A 16,130-nucleotide genomic window follows, 5' to 3' on the forward strand; every position below is an offset into this window, starting at 1 on the left:
ACTGTTAATTGTGTCTTTAATTGTGAAGGCTCTTTGGGCATAAAAAAACACGTTACTACATATTGGGAAATATTTGGTCCCAGGTTGACTTTTCATAGGAGCTGACAGCTCAGTTCACCTTTGTTTGCAGAGGTTCCTTTCAGATGCTCTCCTTTTACAATAAGTCTCCTGAAATGGTGTGTGCAGTTCTATGAGTGCCCCACCCCCTCTATTAAATGAGTATGATTTAGATCTGTTATCAATAAGCTCCAACAGGTTTCCTTCAAAATTGTACCCTTAGGGGTTTTGGAATTTGCTTCATATTGCTTCAGTAGGCACCTGTTTTATGGGCAGGAGTGGAATAGATTAAAGGGTACATGTAAATCTATTAGTTCTCAGCTGAGACATTGTAAAATAAGTTTCATGCTGGAGAAAAGAGGGGTGGATAATTGAAAAGCTGAGAGAACTTTAGCTAAGCTAATGAAGCATGCTGCTCCCCAGAAGTTGAACAGCTATTTGGAGAGATAAGCATGCAAGCAGAACGCATACAAATGCACAGGTGTGTGGGAAGATACATACATTTAAATAAATAGATTTAGGGCAGATAATCTTTCTGTGTGCTGCTGTGCTCCCAGAGTTCTGTCTAAGGTGTAAAGTTAACTTCCTATTCTTGCACAGGTGCATTCTGACATAGGTGAAGGTGTGACAGGAGGGGCAGAGGGTTAGGGAATGGTGAGTGCCACTCTTGGCTTTCCACAGCAGAGACCTGAGGCTGCTGTAACCCATGGTTTATAACACACACTGCAGTGGCCTCCTGGTCCTTTGGTGGTGTGTCAGATTGTGTCCTACCTACTTGGAGCATTCATTGGGATTCAGTGTCCACCAAGAGCCCCCCAGGCAGATCCAGGTGCTCAGGTGCCTGTGCACACACATTCAACACTCCTCACTTCCACAAATAAGCCAAATTTCCCTTCAAGTACTCATAGGGCTGGAGAGATTGTAGCTAATGCCATTTGGCATTGTTACATGGATGGGTCAAAATGTCCTGAGGTGGTGAAAGCAATTTTCATGCATTTAGGCCAGGGTTGCTTATGCTCTGAATGGTGCTTCCTGCCAGGTGTTATTCCAGACCCAGAAACAGGTCTTGATCCCTTGAGGTCTGATGTACAGCTGCATAAAGTATATCCATGTCCTTATTGCCAGTGTTTATGCCTTCTGAAGCTTTGATCTTTCAAAGTTCATCAAGAGCATGAATTTAGTGGGCTGGGAAATGGCAAAAATTGGTGTTTGTCTGTAAATCCAGCTGCTGGAGCTTGCAGACCTTAGCCAACGTTTAATTGCTGCAGTTGCTCTAGAGTAAGATTTTTATGTGTATAAATGTTGTCTGCTTCTACCCCAGGGTGAGTTTTGATGAGGGAAGATCCTGGACTAAGTACAGTTTCACATCAACACCACTTTTTGTGGATGGATCCCTTGTGGACCCTGGCATAGAGACCCAGATAATGACGTAAGTATAGCAGCCTCTGTTCCAAATGGTGATGGCAGAAGGGGTGCCTGAGATCCCCAAGTGCATGGTAGCCTCATGATGAGCAGTGCAGCACTGTGCAGTGTTCATGCAGGGTTTCAGGAAGGCATGGCACTGTTCTGTGGGTTTTGCTGGTAGCCACAGGCCTGGCTGACAAATTCTTGCATCATGTGGCAAATTGATGATGGAGCCAAGCTCTTTCCAGCAGTGACAGGGGCTATAGCAAGGAGAGATGGTCTGTAGCTGTAGCTTGGGAGCTCACACAGAGCAGTAGATAGATCTGCTTCTCTAGAGAGTGGTGTGGCCTTGGTCAGGCTGCACCTAGTGACAAGCAGAGGTCCTTTCTCATAATTTCTGCTGAGATTGCATTCCTTGGATCTGATGGCCCAGGGACTGCAGTGCTCTTCAGAAGTCAGAGATCTGTATGGTTGCACCTCATGCCAGTTCTGTGCTTGCTCCAGTGTGCAGCATGACTGTCTTTTGAGATTGCTGGTGGGCATGAATATCCCCCAAACTGGTTGCTTGCATTGTGGGCTGTACATCCAGTTTTTGCTCAAGCTAAAAGTGTTCTCATTGTGCATATGCAGAGCTGAGCTCAGAACAACCTTCCTGTTCTGGGGTATGCTATGGTTTACCCATCCCATGGAAGGAAGATCTTGGGTTGGCTCTGATGGTGCTGAGACCTTCCCAGCAGTGCTGAAGCACTGGGTAAGGCTGGTGGAACCAGTGGAGTGATGTTGGCCCAAGAACAGGCCAGGATTTGAGTTTAACAAGCAGGAAAGGGAAGTTTTTAAGTTCAAAGGCATCTTTAAATAGTCACCTGACCTCTTGCACAAAGCAGCTCAGAGCCCTGCGCTCTGGGGTTCTGAACAAAGCAAGGAGATGATGCACTGCCTTCAGTGTTTTCAGAAATGCCTTCTTACCTGTGTGTCTTTGAACTGGCTGAAACAGCTTCCTGAAAAACATCAGAAGGCAAGGGGGCTAAGATGCCTTATGCCTGTGAAGCATACCTGCAGTGGAATGAAGTGCCTTTGGTTAATCACATCAGATACTGTTCTACCACTCCAGTTCAGGGGCAGGAGATTGATTATAAAATTAATCTTGCAGTCAATCTGCTTCTCCTGATTTTCTGCATCTGCACTTGAAGTTCCTGCACATTTTCACTGCTTGCAAGAGAAAAGAGATTCAGGTCAAGTTTATTTTCTTCTAGGCTTCAGTCCATCTGCATACTTATATGGCATAAATGTGTAGGTGGAGCTCATTGCTGGTGTCACAGGTAGTGAGAAACTGAGTGTCATCAGTTTCTGAGCAAGTTTGGATGGTGTAATAGTTGTGTGTCTTAGACATTTCTGCTACTGATTTGAATGTGTTCCAACTGTAATGCATGATTTGTGTTGTTATGCCTTTCAAAACCAGCTCTATGTCAGCTTTACACAAGCAGAAGTGACCATGTGTCTATACCTGAAGTTGAGCTCAGCTGCAAGAAAGGAGCTGGGGGAAAATAATATTTTACTTTTCTAACAAATCATCATTTGAACTGGTTTCTGTGCCATCTATGCCATGGCAGAAGAAATGTTTTGGTGCTGCAGCCTTGGGGGCTCAGGAAAGCATGGCTGACTCCTGTATAGCACATCCATATCTGCTGTGATGAACTGTCTTTGGAAGGACAGGCTGAGTAATTATGGCTATGCTTTGCACAGCAGCACTCCTATGCTTTATTCCCAAACAGTGCTGGAGCAAAACAAGGCAGCCTCTGTGTCTGTCACAGACAGCTACTGAGATTTTATCTTGAGGTGGAGGTGGTGTCAGGTCTGGTAGCATTGCTCGCTTTTCCTTTATTCGAAAACAATGCCTTGGCTTTTTTTTTGGTTTTTTTTTTTTTTTTTTTTTTGTTTTGTTTTGTTTTGTTTTGTTTTGTTTTGTAGAAGAATATCTGTGCATCTCTTGCCTTGCTATCTGCAAACATTGCCCTGTTTTTGCAAAGAGCATATGATATACCTGTGAGCCTTTTCAGAAGACTGCTGTGAGCATCTTGTTAGGAAAATATATATGCATTAGAACCTACAGTTCCCCTCACTCTGGGCATTTTTTCTGTAAATTCAATGATAATGTGTAACTTTCTGTGTTGTTTAATATGGTATTTTCCTGTGAAATTCTTCATGCAATGTGTGCCACTTTCCAGCTGCACACACGTGCACACACACGTGCAGAGAGATAGATCTGAACTCACATAAATCTGTACGTCAGCACCTTCATTGAAATCAATGGAGCTAATCAGTTGCAACTAGCTGTGGATTTAGGCCATTTACTTTACAAATCAATGCAGTTTTCTTTTGAGATGAAAAACCCATTATAAAGCTAAGGTTATTGTTATTTATATCTCTGTAGTCTTCTGGTGGAGAATGTAGGAAGTGAGTTATCTTCCTGAATATTGTGTATTAGGTTTGTTGAGAACTTTTTCTTTTGAAATCTTTGCAGGCATATTACCATTATTATTGCCTTTGCTGTTGTTATTATTGTTGTCTTTATTATTACTGTCATCATTAGCAGTTTTTAAAACCATTCTTAATAGTCTGTAAAAGCCATACAAAGAAATTTGGCATGACACTTGCAATGAATGTTTAGAAAAATTTCTATCCACAGCATGAAAGGAATTGAGAAGGAAAGAATCCATTTATAAAGCTGTATGCAAATATTTCTATACACTTAGGTGTTTCTTCCAATGAGAATTTTAGTGAACTCATCTATAAGGGCATTGTGGGGTGTTGCTGAACTTGTGTAAGCTTTGGCTGAGAAGAAATCAATGCCTTTCTATTGCTACTTGCCATCCTCTGAACCAACATTACACATGGTGGTTTGGAGGTGCATGGAATTTGTGTTTGTGGGTAGAAATCCCAAAGATTTCAAGAAGCTGATGAGAGGACCACAGCAGTTTGGGATTTGAATCCCAAACTGACCATAGGAGCTCTTAGACTTGGAGCAGTGTTGAGGCAGAGACCAAGGCTGTGGTCATATTTGTGTGCTGTCAAACTGGGTAGGTTAGTGGCTTTCAAAAGTTTCTCTCTCATCCTAGAAAATGCAGAATACTTCATCTAGTGGTCTCAGCTGATTCCTGTTAGAAAAGATTTCTTCCACAGGTTTGCATCAAAGTGGTCTGTGTTCTGTTTTAAAAAATAATATTCCGAGGGGAATGTGTATTACATAGTCATTATACTCCAAATATTATTAAAATATTGCATTATTAACAATATTTTTATAATACTATTTTATTAAAATCAATATATCAGTAGAGTGGCTTTCCCAGCCTTCATTTTGTGCCCCATGCTGTGAGAGGCTCTCTGGGCTGTAGAAAGCAGCAACTCTTTTAGCACACAATTTTGTGCCACTTCATAGCTATTAAGTGAGCTTTTTCCATATCTATCTTTATTGAATGAGCATCATAGGCTCATTGAATTCTCTGTGCTTTGGGCTGTGTATGCTAAACAGTCCTAAAAAACTTGCCAGGATGGTAACATTGGTCATTTGCATGAAGGGGCTTTATATGATTCTGAATATTTAAGAGTGCTCTGAATTTTGGTGGGGCATAGGATGCCTTGCAGAGGTCTGTTTCAACCTAAATTATTCTATGATTTTGTAATGTTGTATGGCTATAATGCTGCAGGAATAAATTATTTCCATACAAGCTGGGTGGGCTCTGTAAAGAATGTGGTTTTGTGGTGTTCAGGGAAGTACCATGACCCTGTGTGAGCTGCTCTGCCCTGAACTGCTGCCTGACCAAAGTAAATCCACTGTCCTTCCTCCACTCCTGGCTCACCATCTTCTGCAGTTCCTTTTGTCGTTGCTTTGACACTTCTCCCATCTGACAAGAGGGTCAGTTCAGCTCCTTTAGTGCAGAGCTTTGCACACTGTGGTGCTTGGTGCAGGTGGGCAAAGCAGCTGCAGAGCACACAGGGTCCTCTAGGAAAATAACTCAAATGCACAGGGGTGGTGGGTTAGACATGTTCTAGCCCTTTTGAAATCTACAGGTTTCTAAGGTCTGTGCTGTACCCCTCACTGGTAACTAGTCAGTGACACTGCTGACTAAAAGGTGACATCTCTTAATGATGCCATGTTCTGCTGGGTCAGATCTAACATTTCTGGATTGACAAAGCCTAGGCACTGTGTGTTCCTTGTCTGAGGTTGTCCAACAGGAGAATCACACTGTACTCCCCTTTCTAGCCAGCTATGATGTACCCAAACTAGTTTGTACCATTCAAATCAGAGACAAGATGTTTTCATGGGTCCAGAGAGGGCTTTATGTTGTTCCAACTCTGACTCATAATTACTATCCCTCCCACGTCATCCTGTGCTAAGCATCTCTCCTAACCTGTATTAAGGGAAACAACCTTTTTTTGCTTCACAGCCCTGCATATTTTAGCAGACTCATTATGTGTATGTGTGCAGACACTCATTTATAGATGGGCATCATTAAGTACTGATCAGTGCTGATAAATAAATATTTATGTAGACACACCCACTTGTGTATATAAATTTCTGTGTAGTTCTATGTATGTGAACTTAATGATCTCTAATATGTGTGTATGCATAATTGAGCATTAATATTCTCAGTGAGCTGAAAGTTGGTCTGTCAACATTGCTGTGACTGCTGTCCTTGGCTGTGTGTGCTAGAAAATGTTCCTGGTTGTAAACAAACAGGCTACAAGTCCTGACCCTTTCTAACACCTTCTTGTTTATGTGGCCATGCAGCTTTACCAGAGATGAAGTGGGAATAATTTTTTCTTTCCAAAAGACCATAAAATTACTGACAATCCATCACTGGGTGGCAGAAGAGTAAGGAAGAATGAATAAGTAATTGAGAGTTGTTGGAAAAGGTGAGATGGGTCCCAGAGGAGGTTTGAGGTGAGAAAGAAAGAGTAAAGAGCACAGGGCACACTGTGTCAGACCAGAATTCCCTCTGTTTCAGTTCCATGTTCCAATAGTGGCAAATAGAGGATGCTTATATATATATATATAAATGCTAAATTACTATTACCTTATATACTTCTCACTTTTGCAGAGATTTACAAATAAGGAATTTTCTTGGCCAAGCATGGCATTCTTTGTATTTCTAAGATATTAATGAGTTTTCCTATTTTTGAGGGTTTTCCCACTAAATACTTTGAAAAAGTTTTAGCAGTCACCTTATCCTGTGGCCAGGAGTTCCATGAGTTACTCTTATTCTGAAGAACTGACTGACCTGTGGAAGACATAGCAAAGTAGATACAGGTAGGAAGGCAATGTGGAGATTCTGATAAACACTCAGCAGAGATTCAGCAAACTGAGTATGAGAAAAGGGCAACAGCTCCCAGGTCCAAGCTCCCACTGAGTTCAAAGTTACATGGGAGCCAGGAGTCATTTTCCTGTCTTTTTCTGATAAGGTGATTATCATCTTTTCTCTTCAAGCAAGGCAACATCCGATTCCTTTTGCTCAAGTCTTGCTGTTACATTTAAAACCTAATACAGGAAAGAAAATGACAAGCTGGCACAGTGTCCTTGAAGCACTCTGCCCCTTTGCCTAGGGGTAGGGAGCCATGGGTCTGCCACCTCTGAGTGGGTGCACTGAGACAAATTCAGGGGAAACCAGTGATAGGAGGTGGGATGAGGTCAGAGGAGCTTGTGTTCTCCCCCTGGTGCCAGGCTTTGCCCTCCACACCCCTGGTTAGCAACCTCAGCAAATGAGAGATGTGAGTGGATGCAAAACACCACGAGGTTGTTTTCCCTAGAAGGAATTGAGGCTCTTGTGCAACATGCATGAAGAAAAGAGTGGATGTTCCTCAATTCCCATGGCCCACAGGTGCCTTTAAACAGGTGCCAAGGCTGTCCATCCAGCCTGTGCATTCTCTCAGGGCTACCAAAACTGCTGAGTTTTTTAAAGAACAGGATGATTTCAAAGCTTGGTTTATCCAAATTGCATGGGTACCATTAGATACTAGAAAAGACTATTAGGCTTTAATTGTCTCTACTGTGGTTTTATCTCACTTTTCAGTTTTCCTTTTTTCTTCTGTTCATTGCAATATCTATTTGTGGTGCAACTGGCATTGTTATTTGCTATGGATTTTCCTGCAAGGCTCTGATGTGTCCTTGTGAGTTCAGTTTCTTTGTCCTCACTCAGGGGACTGTGCAGACTGCAGTGCACAAACCTGTGTAAGGACTCTTCATAACAGAATCCATGAAATTAGAGTGAATCTGTGAAAATAATGACTGCACACAGAAAAAAAAGTAAAATTTGGAACTTGATCTGAGAACAAAAATTCTAAATACAATTATTTAGTAGGAAACCAAAATAATTGAGCGGATATTGGCATTTGCCATAGTGAGCTGCATTCGTGTATCACCTGATCTAATTTCAAAACCTTCTGGAAGTAATGAATAGCTTGGACTTTGTGAGAAAATGATCAATCTGCTAATGACATCAAGTGGCTTTACAATGGACAAGAAAATGTGTGTTATAGGAATTCCCATTTTATCCCAGCAGATGATCAGTTTATACCCTGGAGTAAGGCAGTTGATTACCCATATCATTATCTTTGTTTGCAAGACTTAAAAACATTATTAACGACTCAAGATTAATCAGTGTCACTTCCCCCTCCCATCTCCCTCTCTGCCAGAGGAGTCTGTGGATCTCTGCATGAATTCACCTAAAGAGTGCACAAGAGGCACAATATTGATTGTGCTGGTAATACTTGCAGTGTGAACTGAGGTCTGTCTGTGGCACCTGAAAGACAAATCAGGTGATGAGAACATCTACTTAGAGCAATCTTTCTCAGACAGCATTGTGTGATTTATTTGGCTTTAGCAAAAGGATGTCTGTGACCCAGGACCAGTTCCCAGCAGCTGCACCATGTACTTGGAAGATTCCTGGCAGCAGCTGTAACACATGGAGAAGGCATTGTGCTCTGTGGCACATGTTGTCTGTCTTTGACTTTCTGGGGCAAACATTGCTGTCATTGGAGTCAAGAGCTATTTATGGACAGTAGATCAAATATCATGCTAAAATAGACAACATTGTTAGTTGTATTTTGCCAGTAGGGAAGTTGAGGGAGAACGAAGGACATGCCCATGGTCAGTCAGTCAGCAGGCTGTCACTGGGAGAGCCTGGCAGTAATGCAGGTCTCCAGAGTCCCAGATGGGTCAGATCCCACTGTGCAGACTTTTCCCATTTCTTCAGGAGAGGGAGATGCTCAGTCATGTCTATAATGCTCAGACAAGGGGGATGGAGAGGTGTGCACATGCAGGGAGGAGGACTAGAGAAAGGTGTGTTCACCTGAGACTGGAATTCACTGAATATAAGGAAAGAAGCAGGAGCCAGAATGAGCAGCAGGCTGACACGATTTCTTTTCTTTAGATAAAAGGACAAGTTTTTCCTGATGGCAGTGCAGTCCAGATATTCTCATCCAGAGGCTCATGTGCCTTGTTTCCTGTGCTGCTTAGATGGATCCCTGCCCCGTGCTGTCCTGCAGGTGGGCAGGCTGTACAAAGCACTCAGGGCTGATGGAGGGTGCACAGGAAGGGGCAGCATGCTGTGCACACAGGCATTGCTGAGTCTTCCACCTTTTTGTTTGAGCAAGATGTGAAATATTCTGGTGCTCTGATCCCACCAGCCCCCAGGGCACTGAGAAACTGCATTGCCTTAGCACCTTTCCAGCTCAATCTCTCCCTGACCCTGCACAAGGAAGAGGGTGGCACAGCACACCAGCATTTCTGTGAGCTTGAAGGCTCAGTGATGGGTTGGCTGCAGAGTTCACTCTGACAGATTTTTGATCAGATTTTTGAATGAGTGTTGGAAAGCAGCTCTCCAGAGCTTCCTCTTCTGAGCCTTCTCTGGTACCCAGACAAAGCTCATCACCGTGCTTCACCTGTCGTGCATTTGGATCTTACATATTCTGAGGAATGGCTTCCACATTTATATTGGACATTTCTGGTTGGAAATCTGCTGATTCATAGGATGAAAGATTGAAATGACTGAATGTGTTGTGTTCTCCAGCTTCTGGCAAAGCAGCAGCACCTCCCTCTGCTGAGACCACAGACCCACGAGGGAATCACATATTCACATTGCTGATACCTACATAGATACCTGATATCTTTTCTAGAAGAGTGGCAGCATCTTCAGGTTTCAAAGATGTCAGAAACTGGTTATCTTTCATGAGTGCTTCGAAGAAGAGAAAGAACACTTCTGAAAAACAGCATTAAAAATTAACATGCTTTCCCATCCCCCTTCCTAGGTGTCTCATACTCTCTTTCATGTTGCTGGGATTTCTTTTGAAGCAATTGTCATGTAAAGTGGTCTGAGAACATTGGTAATAAATTTTTTAGAGACTAAATTTCAATAGGTTTGGTTTGTCATTTAGGAACTTCTTATTTGGATAGCACTTTCTATTTGAAAAATAATAACAAAAAAAAAAAAAAAATCTGTGTCTCTCCCATTGCCTTATGCAGTGTTTGTGCATCTAAAGGGGAAATTGAGTCCAAACTGTAGGGCTGCTTTGTAATTACATGTTCTGCAGATTACTTACTAATTGCACTTGGCATTGCTTGCTAACTGGAAGATCATGCTGTACCATGTCATTTGCAGTGGTTTTCCTCTTCTGCTAGCACTTTAAAGGAAGTGCCCATTGAGCTGATGAATAATACCAGGACAATTTACCAAAGCTGAGGGAAAGGATTGTACTGTAGGATTTTTATTTCGAGGTTTTGGTTTTTATCTCTATTCACAGAAAATCTTTGCCTGCCCCATCTCCTCTCTCTCTCCTGACCTGAAATCTGGCAGTGGTGCAGCTTTTCATGACCAGTTCAATATGGACTGCTGGTGGCCAACACTTTGAATTTCTTTCTTGTGGGCGACCTTGATGTCATGACATTCAGTTTCAGTGGAAATAAGTCACATCCCTCAGATTTAATCTGCAGGAGAAATTCTGTGGAATTCTTGTGTGACCCTTCTCCGTGGGAATAGAATACAGACCAAGATTTTCTTGAAAATATTTGTCCTCATGCAAGCTGCTGTCTGGTGTTGGTACTTTCATGATCGTTTCACTACTATTGTTTTTTCTCCTTCTGAATAGTATCAGTGAAAGGCCTTATACCTGAGAGGGTCTATTTTGATGGCCTAAATTAAACTAATTTGCACCGACTGGAAATCTAGATCCAAATGGATGGTCTATTTTATTTGGAAGAAAATAGATCTTTCTAGAAAAAAACAAAACAAAACAAAACAAAAAAACAAAACAAAAAACAAACAAACAAACAAACAAAAAAAAACCAAACCAAAACAAAAAAAAAACCACCCAGCTGTTTTCTTGCTTTGCTTTGGTCCACAGAGAGAAGTACAGCAGCCTTGAGTCATCACCCATTGCCCTCAGGCTACAGTTCCTAGTTGACAGGTCAGCCAAAAGGAACTGAATTAAAAGCTCCAAAGCAGCTCTTAGAAACCATATTTATTGTTTAGGAAAAAAATTAGACAGTGTTTTTTGTTGGCAATTGGCTGCCTTTCCAGTCTCATCTTTCATTTTTTATGTTTCCTTTGTTTCCAGTCCCTTACTCCCTGCATCTCTTGCCAGGCATGAGGCAGTTTAACTCCCCCGCTCCCACTCTCCCTAATTGCTGATTTGTGTCTCTTTCAATTAACTTCTACTTCCTTGTCTCAGACCTTTCTATCTAATTTCTTTGTAACTAGTGACCTCCTTTAACACTGATTCCATCTAAATCATAATAAAATATTTGGGAGATTACACAGCCCATTTGGTTTTCTCTAAAGTCATGATTTATATTTAATTCATGGAGAAATAACTCATCTATTCATGAAATCTGGTCCCACCAGCACAACTTGCAACTGTTCCATTGCTGCTCATGGTTTTGGCCCAGACAGCTCATCCTGCACACAGGATTTTGTCTCACTTTACTGCTCCTTCCTTTCTCAGACACTCAGATCCAGATTTCATACCAGGCCTTCTTCTTTGTGTGAAATTGTCAGCATTTTCTTTCATTGACTCAAAAGCTATAATATCAACAAGTTAAGGAGGTACATCTGTGTACAAGATGCTCTGTAAGTGTTCACTGAGCCAGCATAGGCTCACCATTTCCCAGGAAATGTGGGACCAGGGGAGCCTGGCTTGTGGGGAAAAAAATCCCAAATAAATCAGGGCAATTATGGATGAGAGGATATCTGTTAAGATTGCAGCAGTAGCAACATGTGCTTCTCTGCTGGACATCAGAAAGAGAATGAGCACCTTCAGTGGTGGTGAATTACCTACTCACTGCTCCAGGTCTGGGACTCCCTCTGCTTTCAGTGAGAGAAGAGCTTCCTCTCCAGGGACTAGAAAAATAAAAAAGATAAATAAAACAAACCAGAAACCAACACATGCTTGTTTTCCTGCCAGGAGGTGATTCTTCCAGATTGTGCTTCATAGCACTTCTTGGGTTTGCCCATTCAATATTTACTTCTGGCACTTCCTGTTAGATGAACAGATGTAAATAAAGAGGGATTTTAACTGAAATCAGATGGTGATCTTACTTGACTTTCTTCCTTTCTACATTCTCAAGACAAAAGAACAGATTCAGGTCAGTTGAAGTATTCATTAATTTGGATGATTTTACTGTTGGGGATTTTTTGCTTGCTAAGACACTTCCTCTGCAAGCATTTTTCTTTTACAATAAAAGGAAATAAAAATCAAGGTTGGTTTCAGGCTTTTCTAAATTAAACAGTCTGTTTATGATGACACTGCAATTAGATTTTCTCTCAGTATTATCAATTAAAGTATATGTTTGGCTCTCTTTCCATAGTTCTGGCTTTACTTTTCTGTTGATCCATCCATCTGCTTGTGTAGTGTATCTCAAAAGATGCTGTCTACTAAGTGTATTATATTATTTTGCCTTTATTTTATTTTTAGATATTAAAAATGCTTACAGTCTGTTCTGGGTAGCCTAATCTTGTTAAAATCTGGCTTCAGAGGTCCTGAAGGTACATTGAGAGAAGCAAAAAAACCACACAACCTTTTCTTGTCTCCCACCTGTTGATGCCCAGTGAAGGAAAACTGCTTCAGAAAGGAGGGTACTTTTGATGTTAGGTGCAGTGAAGATTACTTATCAGCTTCTTCCTTCCTTGGGTTGGAGAACCTTTGTTAAACAGAGCTTAGTCAGAAATCCAACTCTATCTAAATTCCATCTGGGCTCTTGTATTTATTGCTTCTCAAGGACTTCCAGATCAGACTGCTTATATGGAAAAATCAAAATATACCTTCTCTGTGAGCTGGACCTTGAAAACCCAACTCTCTTGTTTTCTATGCTTGCAACAAGCAATTAAGAGCTTTTAGTTAGACCACGATAGACAAAGTTATTGAATCTAAAATTTATAGTACCTAATTTCCTTTCTCCCTGTATTATCTTGATAGTTTAGCTAGGTTTATTAAAAAAATCCCCCTCCCTTATTTAGTGACCAAAGTAAAGGGGAAATGAAGGCCTGCACAATCAGATAAGTTGAATGAGATGGTGTCTTCAAAGCCATGTGAAGACTCACCAGTTGAGTAGGGACAAGCAAGACCCCACCAATCTCTTTTTGCAACTTTTTCCTTGGAATAATTTTTGTTTCTTTGCACTTGATGTAGAAACCAACATGTAGGAACTGGAGCATCTAGTGCCAAAAACTTATTGATAGCTGGACACTCTAAGTTTTAAAGTGCTGTAGCTCTTTGCTGTCTGCCCAACCCTCTATTGGACCTGGCCACCTCAAAACAGATGTGCAGGGAGAGCTCATGTGCATGCACCTCTGCCACTATGGAAAAACATCCAGTGATGTCATTCATAAAAATGAGAGGGTGGAGCTCAGCTGCAATGCTTGGTTTTGTTATTGTTTGTTTGGCTCATTTTACATTTCACAAACAATGCAGATTTTAATCACTTTCCAAGGAAAGCTGCTTGATAGAACCTTGGAACCCCAGAAATCACATAGCACTCTCCTCCACCCCTTGTATTTGCTTACAGAGACTGGTAGAAATTTCAAATGCACAGGGTGCAGGTGCTTGTTGGCTTCTCTGCTGCTCTTATCTCCAAAGTCTCTTCCAGAGTCACTGATTAGCCTTAAGGGGCTTTTTAGGAAGGGGAGGGTGGAGTAGAGAAGTTGCTGCTTTAGGAATCGGGTGACCTAGAAAACATCTCTCTCTGTTCACACTCCTCTAATTACATTTAGTGTAGTATTGTTTCCATCTAAATTATAGCAATTATACACAAAGATCTTCTTTGAAATCATTTAATTAAAGAGTATCTAATGTTCTGTGCTTTTGGAATGCTAATATGTTGCCTTCCTCTTAGACAACCTTGGGTTTTTTTTTCATTAATTATTATGGAAGAATTTCAATGTCAGAAGGAATTTTTAAAAGCTTTTTTAAATAGATTTAAAAATCAAGTAATTCTGGTGGTTTTTGTAAACCACAATGAAACCTTTTACTCTCTTGATGGACAGTTAACTAAGGGACAATCTGAGGAGCAAGATTTTCCTTTAAGATGCGTTGATTTGCAAAGTGTTGGATTTCTCCAACCCTGTTGTCTTCTGTATTTAGGCCAAAGTTCCTGTTTGGTCATGTTCTCTCTTCCTCTTGCCATGTTTTCTGTGTAATAAGCACCAAATGCTATACTGGTATAAATCTGCTGGATTCATGATTTCTGCCTGCTGCATTGCTGTTTGCAGGGTCTGATGTTTCAGCCGTGCAGCACAAGCAAGGTGGTATGGCACAGTTCTATGGGACATCCCAGTGCCAAGGGAAAGTGGGAGCTGCAGTTAGAATTCCTGTTGAGAACACTTTTGGAGGCTTTCTGCATCCCCCCACCGTGCTCCTTCCCATTCCTCCCTTCTCCCTCCTGCTCCCAGGGAGTGCTCTGGCACCCCACCCTGCTTTGGTTTCTGTGGGTTTATCTTGGTGCAGGGTGTGCCTTCTGTGCTGAGCAGCAGCTTTTGCTGCAGCCTGGCCTGAGTGCTGTGCTTTTCCTATCTCTAATATCCTGCAATTAGATCTGCACTAAGAATGGCCCTGGACAGCCTGCAGCTATCTACCTAATAAATCCTAATAAATCCTAATAAATCTACCAAGTCCTTCCCCACTTGCTCACTTCTAACCCGAGCCACTTGCTCATGACAGAATTTGGCACAGGTTCTTGTGTTGAACCCTTCCCACTTGCCAGCTTTGTGGAGCTTCTCTGTGAGGCAGACCCTGGCTGGATACAGGTGTGCACAGCAAACCCTTCAGACTCTCAGGTGTCCCCCACCCCTTCTCCCTGATCCCCATGAGCTGAGACAGGTCTCCAGGGGAGAGCATGATTGATTCCTGGGTGGTTGTTGTTTCATGGAGAGCAGCACAATGCAGAGCAATTTCAGTGCACACTACAGAAGGAGTGAGGGGAGAGCAGAGCCAAAACTCTGTGTGGTCACAGTGTAAACCAAGATGAACCAGAGTAAATAATTGCAGCACACTGGGGACACAGCAGGATCTGAATTACAGTCAGTGTAGGGAAGTTTTATCTTCTGCTTCTCTTTTAATTTCACAGGAAAGCTTGTAAATCTTGTCTTTCTGCCTCTTTCTTTGTTAGTCTGGAATAATTAGAATGGCAGAAATTTTAATCTCATAAGTGGCTTGGGTAAAAATGTAGATTTAGTAAAAGACTTGGAATAATGAAAAAAAAAAATCCTCTGTCCTCTAAACATCACAATAAGGGTGATTAGACTTGGGATCCATTCTGCTGGATGCTGGGGTTGGGGGAAGACCTTCCAACACAGGCTGTGCATGAGGTGTCTGGAAAAGGCTAAACACTCCAGGAAACTATTATTCATGACCAAACACCCTTTTCTGGCATTTAGCTCCAAACTATCAGTTCCTGCAGCTGAGATTCATGAGATGTTACTTGCTGAATGGAAATTTGAGTCTGGCTGACTCTGGCTCTTCTCTTGTCTCCCCGTCAGAGTTTTTGGGCACTTCAGTCTCCGTTCAGAGTGGCAGCTGGTCAAGGTGGATTACAAGTCTCTCTTCAGCCACAGGTGTACCAAGGACGACTACCAGACCTGGCACCTGCACAATCAGGTATCCCCACTCCCCAGCAGGGGGTTCATGGTGCTCTCTCTTCCCCTGCCCTGTGCTGCCAGGTGGGAATGCAGTTGTTCTTTACAGCAAAGCATATGGATTTTTTTTGCATCCCTTGAAGAATGTGCATGAATAAACATGGGGCCAGGCATCTACAGGCAAGTTCAGGAGATTACCTTCTATTTGTATGAAAATAATCCATTGCACCAGCTGGGTCTTTTTGGCCTCAATGCTTAGGGCACTGTTAAAACTATACCTTGTGATTGAATTGTAGATGACACTGAATTCTTTGTAGCTCTGTCACTGACTCATGAAAATAATTTTGTTTTAGTTTCCCTCTTATTTCCCCTACTCAAAAATGAAAATAAAAACATTTATTCATCCTGTAGGTCCTGCAGGTATCTGTAAAACTCTTGAATATCTGTAAAACCCTTGAATCAGAAAAGCTCTTGAATAAAAGGCACCAGAGAAAACTACATTTCATTCTACTTAAGGATACATGCTTTGCTTTTCATACACTGGCTTAT

At 41.9% G+C, this 16,130-nt stretch overlaps 1 protein-coding gene across 1 annotated transcript in view; it reads left to right on the plus strand.

Annotated features, from left to right (window-relative positions):
* Positions 1 to 16,130, plus strand: part of SORCS3 (sortilin related VPS10 domain containing receptor 3) — a 260,476-nt gene that overhangs the window by 213,251 nt on the left and 31,095 nt on the right. Inside the window, exons 14-15 of the mRNA XM_056494921.1 lie at positions 1,379 to 1,486; positions 15,486 to 15,603. Of these exons, the coding sequence (XP_056350896.1) occupies positions 1,379 to 1,486; positions 15,486 to 15,603 (226 nt within the window). The remainder of the gene's footprint in view (positions 1 to 1,378; positions 1,487 to 15,485; positions 15,604 to 16,130) is intronic.

This window comes from Oenanthe melanoleuca, chromosome 6, assembly GCF_029582105.1.
Source record: "Oenanthe melanoleuca isolate GR-GAL-2019-014 chromosome 6, OMel1.0, whole genome shotgun sequence".
In the NCBI taxonomy this organism is placed as follows: domain Eukaryota; kingdom Metazoa; phylum Chordata; class Aves; order Passeriformes; family Muscicapidae; genus Oenanthe; species Oenanthe melanoleuca.